The sequence below is a fragment of the Equus quagga genome, chromosome 15, assembly GCF_021613505.1.
Source record: "Equus quagga isolate Etosha38 chromosome 15, UCLA_HA_Equagga_1.0, whole genome shotgun sequence".
Classification (NCBI taxonomy): Eukaryota; Metazoa; Chordata; class Mammalia; order Perissodactyla; family Equidae; genus Equus; species Equus quagga.
The window spans coordinates 27,003,771-27,014,351 of NC_060281.1; the positions used below are offsets into that span (position 1 = coordinate 27,003,771).

Below are 10,581 nucleotides of genomic sequence, written 5' to 3' on the forward strand. Positions count from 1 at the left end.
CCCCTTTAAAATGTTGTGGTGACCACATCCACCAAAACCCTGAGTCTGAAGTTTTTCGGTTCTTTGACAGTTTGCCAGAAATTCCATTAATTATAGAAGTTCCTCTGAATTAATACATATATCCTTTAAAAATGGAATATTTAAGGATTTAAATGTCATCCATATTCAGTAAGAATTTCCATTTAGGTAGCTTTATTTCTAATAAAGGAAGTATTTCATATTCCATTGTAATACTTGAGGGGAGACAGCTAGATTGCCATTGTTGAGTAGCCTAGGGAAAGAACTACAGAAAAAGGAGATGAGTGCCATTTTCTGAAATTGCCTCCTACAGACTCTAAACCCAGGAAAGGAAGGAAGGACTCTTTTTCATCCTTTCCTTCACTGTTTGGTCCTAGAATTTACCTTCGTACACCATGGTTAAAGAGTCTACAATGAGCTTATCGGGATATCCCAGCATCATTCTTAACATAAAACTAAATTTCCCATGGGAACTGAGTGCCAATAAACTGCCAACTCGTATGTTGGGCTGTTTCTATTCACAACAGTTGTGTAAGCCTTTGAGCTTACTGATATTATGGGTCTACAAGATCATCTTGTCCTTACACACCTTCAATAGTGCTATCCCCTTCCTCCTGGCCACTACTCCTACTGTTTCCCAGATGACCGGCAAATGTTCTAGAATCATCCTTTCCCTTGTCCAACCCTCTTAGGGCAGAAAGTTTCATGAAAACCAAACACAAGAGAAGAAAAAGGGAAAAATGAAGATACTATGGCTTTTCCCAAACCTAGATACTTACAGGGCCAGGAAACTAGCTCATCTGAAATAAATCTTTAACTTGTTTTTCCAGCAAACTCTTTGGTTTGGTTTAAGTAGTTTAAAGACATACATTCAAGCAGACAATTTACTACAGTACTCCCTTCAGTGAAATGAGATGAACCTTCTTTTATTACTTTATCTGTGAAATTTTATTTGAGACTGTGAGGGCAACTGGGAAGGCAAGAAACTGACCTTTCTCTGCTGTTATAATTAAATGGTATCAGCACACCTCCTAAAATTGTGTGCTTACCAGCTTGTGAACCACAGTTTGAGGACCAGTACAGTAACTAAGACTTCATCTCCCGGCTTTGATTCAGGCCTCTCATCATACAATCCAACTACTCCTAAGACCCACCTTCACAGGCAGCCAGGCCTGGCAGGCCTCTCTTCCACACAGGGCTCCAAGGCAAGCCAGTCTTTCTACTATGTCTTCACCATTCACTCTAGCTTATACGGTCTCTCCCCTGAGACACGCCACCACACAAAATTATCCACTAGTTTAAAAGACGTCAAGGAACACTTTATAGTCCTCTTGCCCTTGCTGAAGGTGCTTTAATTCTTTCTGTCCCCCACCCCCACCAAGATTCCTTGCATTACTAACCTATTCAAAAGTAGTAAATTAATCCACAACAACTGAATCTGAAAGAGTTAACATTTGATCTCTACGTAGCTGACAGGGTTGTATGTCAACCTATACAAAATAAAGTACATGCATACCTTGTCTTATTGTGCTTCACAGATAACCATGTTTTTTACAAACTGAAGGTCTGTGGCAACTCTGCGTTGAGCAAGCCTACTGGCGCCATTTTTCCAACAGCATTTGCTCTCTTCATGTCACTGTCTCACATTTTGGTAACTCACAATATTTCAAACTTTCTCATTATTATTATATTTGTTATGATGATCTACAATCAGTGATTTTTGATGTTACTAATGTAATTGTTTGGAGGGCACCACGAACTGCACCCATATAAGATGGCAAACTTGATCAATAAATGTGTGTGTTCTGGGCCAGCCCCGTGGCTGAGTGGTTAAGTTCATGTGCTCCGCTTCGGTGGCCCAGGGTTTTGCCAATTCAGATCCTGGGCACGGACATGGTACCGCTCGCTTATCAAGCCATGCTGAGGTGGCATCCCACGTGCCACAACTAGAAGGACCTACAACTAAAAATACACAACTATGTACCAGGGGGCTTTGGGGAGAAAAAGGAAAAATAAAATCTTAAAAAATAAATAAATAAACAAATGTGTGTCTTCTGACTGCTCCACCAAACAGCCGTTCCCTGTCTCTCTCCTTCTCCTTAGGCCTCCCTATTCCCCGAGACACAACAATATTGAAATGAGACCAATTAATAACCCCACAATGGCCTCTAAGTGCTCCAGTGAATGGAAGAATCCCATGTCTCTCATTATAAATCAAGAGCCAGAAATGATTAAGTGTAGTGAGGAAGACATATCAAAAGCCAGGACAGGCCGAAAGCTTGGCCTCTTGTGCCAAGCTGTGAATGCAAAGGAAAAGTTGTTCAAGGAAATAGAAAGTGCTACTGTAGTGAACACACAAATGTAAGAAGGCAAACAGCCTTACTGCTGATACACAGAAAGTTTTAGTAGTCTGGATAGAAAATCAAACCAGCCACAACATTCCCTTAAACTAAAGCCTAATCCAGAGTAAGGCGCTAAGTCTCTTCAATTCTCTCAAGGCTGAAGAGAGGTGAGGAAGCTGCAGAAGAAGAGTCTGAAGTTGGCAGAGGTTGGTTCGTGAGGTTTAAGGAAAGAAACCGTGTCCATAACATAAAAGTGCAAGGTAATGCAGCAAGTGCTGATGGAGAAGCTACAGCAAGTTATCCGGACAATATAGCTAAGATAATGAAGTGGGTGGCTACAGTAAGCAACAGATTTTCAGTGTAGACGAAACAGCCTTATATTGGAAGAAACTGCCATCTAGGTGCTAATCTTTAAAAAAATAAAAATAAATAAATAAAAGAAATTCTGTGAGTGAAACAGCATCATCACATGCTACAGAGAAATCATTCGTGAAAGAGTCAATGAATGTGGGAAACTTCACTGTTGTCTTATTTTCTTTTTTTAAAGATTTTATTTTCTTCCTTTTCCCTCCAAAGCCCCCCAGTACATAGTTGTATATTCTTCATTGTGGGTCCCTCTAGTTGTGGCATGTGGGATGCTGCCTCAGCGTGGTTTGATGAGCAGTGCCACGTCCGCACCCAGGATTCGAACCAACGAAACACTGGGCCGCCTGCAGCAGAGCGGACAAACTTAACCACTTGGCCACGGGGCCAGCCCCCACTGTTGTCTTATTTTAAGAAACTTCTCAAATGTATGGTGATGGATAAAAGTTAGACTCTTGGTAGTGAGCACAACATAGTGTATACAGAAACTGATACACAATAACATACACCTGAAATTATACAATGTTATAAAGCATTATGACCTCAATAAAATAATTTTAAAAGTTAAAGAGACTTGTCAGCTAAATGACCCTGAACCAGAAAACTAATTTTCTTCCTCTTTCTTATAAAGGACAGTACTGATACAATTGATATCTGAATAAGGTCTCTAGGTTAGACAGTATGATTATATCAATGCTATTTTTCAGACCTAATAATTGTGCTACTGTTATATATGAGAATGTCCTTCTTTTAGGAAACACCCAATCAAGTATTCAGGCATAAAAGAGCATCATATCTGCGTTTTACTCTCAAATAGTTAAGGAAAAAATAAATTTACATATATAATTTAATATATAGAGAGAAAGAGGATAAAGCAAATACGGTAAAATCTCACATCTGGGGAATCTAAAGAAAGAGCATTGGTAGGTCTTTGTATTTTTCATGCAATCATTCTGTAAGTCTGAAATCATTTCAAAATAAAAAGTTGTTAAAAGTGAAAAAGAAATCGCCACAGCCATTCCAACCTTCAGCAACCACCACCCTGATCCCTCATCAATATCGAAGCAAGACCCTCCGCCAGCAAAAAGATGACAACTCCCTGACAGCTCAGATGATGGTTAGCATTTTTTAGCAATAAAGTATTTTTTAATTAAGCTATGTACCTTTTTGTTTAGACATAATGCTATTTCACTAAAAGAATGAACACCCACTGTGGACTTTTGAGCAATGATACCTGGATAAAAGAGAGATTTGGGGGCAGAAGTGTTTTCCTAGTGTTCTTCAAATCACAGCACAGAAGCAACCCTTGATAACCCCCTCACCTAGCAACATTTAATGCTGGACCTGAAACTCTCCTCTGACTTGAGGAACCACTGCTCTAGGACAGCACTAAGTAATCCACATCTTGGCACTTGATCATTCGGCCTACGTGGATGTTCTCAGATTGCTTCACTGTATAAAATCCTCTTTCCCCATTCAAGCGACAAACTCTTCGAGGGCAGAAGCCATTATTATTTGGCTCTCTTACAGTACGCCAAACAATCTCAGTACTCCATACATACCTGGGAGACTGAACTGAGACTGTATAGTTTATAGAACAAACCTAACTAAACACATAATGATCAAAAAACTTTTTTATCTTTCATACAAATTATTGCCAAAACCCAAATGGTTCTCAGTCACCACAAGCCTGTCCCTAACCCAGCTCTCATTCTCAAGCTGACTGCACTCTTAATTCTGTGCCTCCTCTTCCATCACCCTCTCTAGAACCACCACCCCAGTCCTAGCGGCCCCCAACTGGAAACATGCTTCAGCTTTCCTCTTAAAAAAATTTTTTTTTACGTATTTTGCACTTACGACCGCATTAGAAAACAATATAAGCAGCCTCCGGAGAGGAGAACTCATATTTCTGAATTCCTACCCCGGATCCATCACAGGGGGTGCCACTCGGCGGGAGCCAGTACCGAGACTCACAGAACAAATGTGGCCCACCCCAAAGCACCAATCTTCCTCGAGAGTTGCAAAAGATGAGATGTTTTTACATTAAAGTTCGAGTGTTTGGGACGTGACCCAAAACTCACAATCGTTTTCAAAATAAACTCGAGAAAGTTGACGCTCTCGGCAGTCCTTCCGGCTCCCCCGCCCCTCGGCCCCTGGGCCGGCCGTGACTCCCGCTGGAAGTTGGGGCAGCTCCGCCGTCCGCAGAGGACACCGCAGGCTCGGGGCGGCCCAAGCAGGGCTGTCCCGCTCCCCTCCCACCCAGCCGCCTCCTGCCCCTCGAAACCCCGGCTGCTCCTCACATCCTCGACGCCCACCTCTCGCTCTGCCCCTCTACCAGGCTCCTTCCTGCAACCCGGCCCCGGGCGCGCTCGCCCCGCAGGCCCAGGCCTCTCTCAAGGGGGCCATCTTTTCTCCCGCACGGCCCTTGCTTCCCCCCAGACGCCTCCCACCTCAGACCCCCCCAACCGCTCGCACCAGGACCTTTCCTCCCTTCTCTCCCCGCAAGACCCACGCTCTCCTCTGTCCCCTCTTTCCCGCTCCCTCTCCGCTCTCCATTCACCCCTCCCGCCGACGCGCTGGCCCCTCCGGCCCCAACCCCCTTCCCTCGCCTCGGGGGGGACCCCTCCCCCTCACCTCGTCTCCGTCCTCCAACAGCAGCCACTCAGCGTTCATCCCCACCCGCCGCAAACACCAGATCCGGCCACCCGCGCGGTCTCCCCTAACCAAGGAGCCGGGCTCCCCCATAGCCCACTCGCCAAGGGTCGCGGTCAACACAGAGCGAGACCACGACCCAGGTTCCCGCCGCCTCTCCGCTTCCTCGCGGGCGCCATACCTAAACAACAGACAGAAGCAATCGCTAAGCGCTCGCGATCGATGCGAACGCTCGCTGGGGCTCTGCGCCCGGCTCGCTCCAGGCCGGAACGCCGAGTCACTGCGCCTGCGCGAGAGGCTGGCCGCGGCGGGGTCGCAGGTGTAGGGGGATCTGGCCACAGGTGGGGCGTGGTCGCCCGAGCCTCTCTAACTCTTCGGTCACACCCTTCTCGCCTTCTCTAAAAACACCAGGCCAGTCCTAGCCGCTCCAACCTGGAACCTCTTCTCACCTTTCTCTTTTTGAAAAAACTTTGCTTTATGATGATTTCCATGGTATTTAAAACTATGACCAACTTTTGAACAACTTTAAACTTGTGATACTTTTTTTTTTAAAGACTGGCACCTGAGCTAAGAACTGTTGCCAATCTTTTTTTTTTTTTTTGCTTTTTCTTCCCAAATCCCCCCAGTACATAGTTGCATATTTTAGTTGTGGGTCCTTTTAGTTGTGGCATGTGGGATGCCACTGCCTCAGCATGGCTTAACCAGCGGTGCCCTGTCCGGGGTCAGGATCCCAACCGGCGAAACCCTGGGCCACCAAAGTGGAGCACGCAAACTTAACCACTGGCCACGGCCGGCCCCTAAACTTGTGATAATTTTTAAATCTGTTAGGCCTCCTAAATAGCATCTGTTTTGCATGACCTCCTTTTATTAACAATTTTTTTTAAATATACTAGGCAAAGACTGAGAAAGACAAACAGCAGATGATTTCACTCATATGTGGAATATAAACTTACACATGGACAAAGAAAACAGTTCAGTGGTTACCAGGAGAAGGGGGGTGGGGGGTGGGCACACGGGGTGAAGGGGAGCACTTATGTGGTGACAGGCAAGAAATAATGTACAACTGAAATCTCACATCGATGTAAACTATTATGAACTCAATAAAAAAATAATATACTAGGCAAATCTATCGAGACAGAAAGCACAATTACCTAGGGCTAGGTGTGGGAGCTGGGTTTGAATGCAAATAGGTTTGAGAGAATTTAGGGAGGTGATAGAAACATTCTAAAACTGAATGTGGTGATGACTGCACAATTGTATACATTTACTAAAAAGTCATTGAAGCATACATACACTTCCGGTGGATGAATTTTATGATATGTAAATTATCCTCAATAAAGCTGTTAATTGAAAACAAAACATGGGGCCCACCCATGGGCATAGTGATTAAGTTTACACACTCTGTTTGGTTGGCCAGGGGTTCACAGACCCTGATCCCAAGCGTGGACCTAGCACCGCTCATCAAGCCACGTTCTGGTGGCCTCCCACATAAAGCAGAGGAAGATTAGCACAGAGGTGAGCTCAGCCACAATCTTGCTCAAGCAAAAAGAGGAATATTGGCAACAGATATTAGCTCAAGGCCAAACTTCCTCACCAAAAAAAACAAAAAACAAAACCCCCACAAAAACCTCAAACTCTTTCCTTTGGATTTGCCAGTACAGTGTGGTAGCTGCTCCGTGTAGTGAGTACCTCTGTGATAACTCAATGCCCCCTTTGTCTTTTTGGTTTTCCAATATCTGGTTAACAATTTTCTTAAATTCTGTCAGGAGAAAATATATATACTAAATGAATCATATGAAGTGCAATAGTAAATGGCTAATGTTCATTAAGAGCTAAGTGCCAAGCAGCCTACATACTTTATCTTATTTGCTCCTCACAAACAATATGATGATAGTGGTTATGATTATAATTCCTACATTAGGGATGATGAGAAAAGAGGTGTAGAGAGGGTTAGTAATCCTTCCAAAGTAACAAATGGTGGAGTAGGATGCCAATCGAGGCTGTTTACAACCTAATTTCTTTCTTTCTTGTTTTAAAGATTGGCACCTGAGCTAACAACTATTGCCAATCTTTTTTTTTTTCTGCTTTTTTTAATCCCCAAATGCCCCCAGCACGTAGTTGTATATTTTTTCAGTTGTGGGTCCTTCTAGTTGTGGCATGTGGGACGCCACCTCAACGTGGCCTGACAAGCGGTGCCATGTCTGCGCCCAGGATCCGAACCAGCAAAACCCTGGGCCGCCAAAGCGGAGCACGCGAACTTAACCACTTGGCCACGGGGTCGGCCCCACAACCTAATTTCTTAACCATGGTTGCAACTCCAACCTGGAGCATTTTATCCGGGTGGCACTGTTAGATCAAGAATTTCAGCCTGTGATGTCACAGAGGGTCAGGAAAATTGGGGGGAGCCACATCTGCACACTCAAGCAGACACTTCCCTAAGCTTTGAATGCCTGTCTGTTGGTGCCTGCACCCCACCTTAGCATTCTATCCTGTCCCAGGAATAGCAAGGGCACCTGGAGGCCATCCTGACATGTAGTTGGCATGTCTCCTTAGGATATTCCTGGCTGTGACAGTTTCTCAGACTTTCCTTGTTTTTTGATGACCTTGAAAGTTTTGAGGAGTACTAGGCAGGTATTTTGTAGAATGTCCCTCAATTGGGATATGTCTGATGTTTTTCTCATGATTAGACTAGGGCTATAGATTTTGGGGGAGGAAGACCACAGAGGTAAAATGCCATTCTCATCCTGTCATATTAAGGGTACATGCTAGCAACATGAATTATCACTGTTGATGTTAATCTTGATCACCTGGCTGAGGGAGTGTACAGTTACTCTTTCTCTCCTTTTCCATACTGTACTCTTTGGAAGGAAGTCACTAGGCACGGCTCACACTTAAGGAACGGGGAGTTATGCTCCACTTGCTTAAGGGTAGGAAATCTACATAAGTTATTTGAAATTCTTCTGCACAGGATATTTGTCTCTTCTCCCCCATTTATTTATTGAATCATTTATATCAGTATGGACTCATGGGTACTTATTTTATACTTTGGGTTATAATCCAAAACCACTTTGTTACTCAAATTATTCCTACTTTGGCTACAATGTCCTTTTACATACTCCCATCCTTGTGTTTTATTGAGCACTTCCTTACCTTCTGGCACAAGATGCTCTAGGCCTAGAATCAGCCTTTTCTACAAGGAGCCCTGGTTCCTTCTATTAGAAAATGGTATTAGAAACCAACATCTGCGTACTAGGTGTGCTGATTGCCACTGGGATGTTGTTGCTTCTAGGCTCTCTCAGATGACAGAGCAAGTAAATATATGTGTGAATACTAACCCCTCTATGTCCACATATTTATGAATATCTATGTATGTATGCGTATATTGTATGTATGTATATAGTAACACATGTATACGTACATATACATTCTTATCTCAATCTGTAAGCTAAACACGTGCATACAGATGTCTTACAACTCTAATGCATTACCACCTGGCACCTGGATCATTCTAGTCACCACCCCCCTTGCTTATTTGTAACTTTCCATTCCAAAAATGAAAAACCTGGCTCCCACTATCTGCCTTCCATTTACTTAACCATCATTTCCAGTATACATGTGTAGTCGTTTCAAAATTGTTAACCCACACACCTGTGGGAAACAACTTTATCAACTGGAGTGCACTACTTACGTGCAGGTCTTTTGCCTTTAGTCTTACAGTTCCACTTGTTTCCAAAGTTACTTAGGTCAGCACCTTTTCCCCTCACCCCCTTCAGAAGGGTTGTTTCATACAGTTAGATTCTTTTCATCTCAGTCTGCATTCTATCTGGGATCCCCTGACCTCCTAAGTGATTTTTAAAAGTTTATATACATTAAGTTTCACTCTTTCTAATGTAAAGTTCTATGAGTTTTGGAAAATGCATAGTGTCACACATTATAGTATCATAGAGAATAATTTCATTGCCCTAAAAAAATCCCCCATGCCTCACCTATTCAGCCCTCCCCCATTCCTGCATCTTGCTTGCTTTGTTTAACAATATATCCTGGATATTATGCCATAGCAATATATATGTATATTCTTCTCTCCTCTTTACAGCTGTATATTACTCCCTTCTGCAGATGTACCATTTTTTATTCAACCAGTCCCTTATTGATAGACAATTTGGTTCTTTCCAGCCTTTGAGATCACAAATAGCCCTACAATGAATTAGTAGGCACCACTTTTAAATATTTATTATATGCTTTTCATTTATTATTTTATTTAATCCTCACTACCATCCTGTAAGATATCCCCATTTACCCATGAGGAACCTGAGACTACTGGGTGGCCCAAGGTCTCCTTACCATGAGCTTCTTGAGGGTGTGTCTTGTTTTCCATTGTATTCCTGACATTTTAATTGAATGAATGAATGAATGAATGAATGAAGCTCAACTAGTAAATGGCAGTGCAAGGAACTGAAGCCAGAGCTGTTGAGCCTGGATCTCTCTAGCTCCAAAGGCTGCACTCATTAGACTCTAGCAGTAGTCTATAAGGTGGAATGGCCATACTCCAGGGAGTATACAAGATGACCCGTTTGCTTGTGGAACAAATATATCAGGATGTCTAATTAGGTTTTAATCCCATTCTTTTAAAAATGGCCACTTTTGTGAATATTTTATATGTACATAAAAGAACAACATAGAGGATATGTATAGACTTTACATGAATAAATAAACATGCATATATTGGGCTGTATGCTCAGACTTTGTTTTGTTGCTAAGAGTGCATGATCAAAACAGTTTGGAGGGGCTGGCCAGTGGCATAGTGGTTAAGTTTGCGTGCTCCTCTTTGGCGGCCCGGGGTTCACTGTTTCTGACTGGCGTGGACCTACGCACAGCTTATCAAGCCATGATGTGGCAGGCGTCCCACATATAAAATAGAGGAAGATGGGCACAGATGTTAGCTCAGGGCTAATCTCCTCAAAAAAAAAAAAAAAAAAGAAAGAAAACAAGATGTTTTCCCCTCTTTAAATTGGTGAATTTATAAAGCAGAAACCCCTTCAATCAATTTTAGACTCTTTTATTACCCATCTCCAAGCAAGATGAGTTTTTTAAAAATGTCTAAACCAAATAATTTCCTCTGTGAGCAAGGGTCGATCCACTTTGGGGGCACAGCTCTGCCAATTGATTTCAAGTGTGGTTCCCTTGTGTGGGGTTCAATTAGGGTGAG

The 10,581-nt window shown here is 43.1% G+C and overlaps 1 protein-coding gene across 4 annotated transcripts in view; it reads right to left on the reverse strand.

The window, feature by feature from the left end:
- Positions 1-5,649, reverse strand: part of RNF8 (ring finger protein 8) — a 36,331-nt gene extending 30,682 nt beyond the window's left edge. For 3 of the 4 annotated variants that reach the window (XM_046640196.1, XM_046640198.1, XM_046640197.1), the window contains exon 1: positions 5,358-5,546. In XM_046640196.1, coding sequence (XP_046496152.1) covers positions 5,358-5,468 — 111 coding nt within the window. In that variant the 5' untranslated portion in view covers positions 5,469-5,546. The other variant, XM_046640200.1, reaches the window with a different exon arrangement.
- Positions 5,650-10,581: the final 4,932 nt, after the last annotated feature.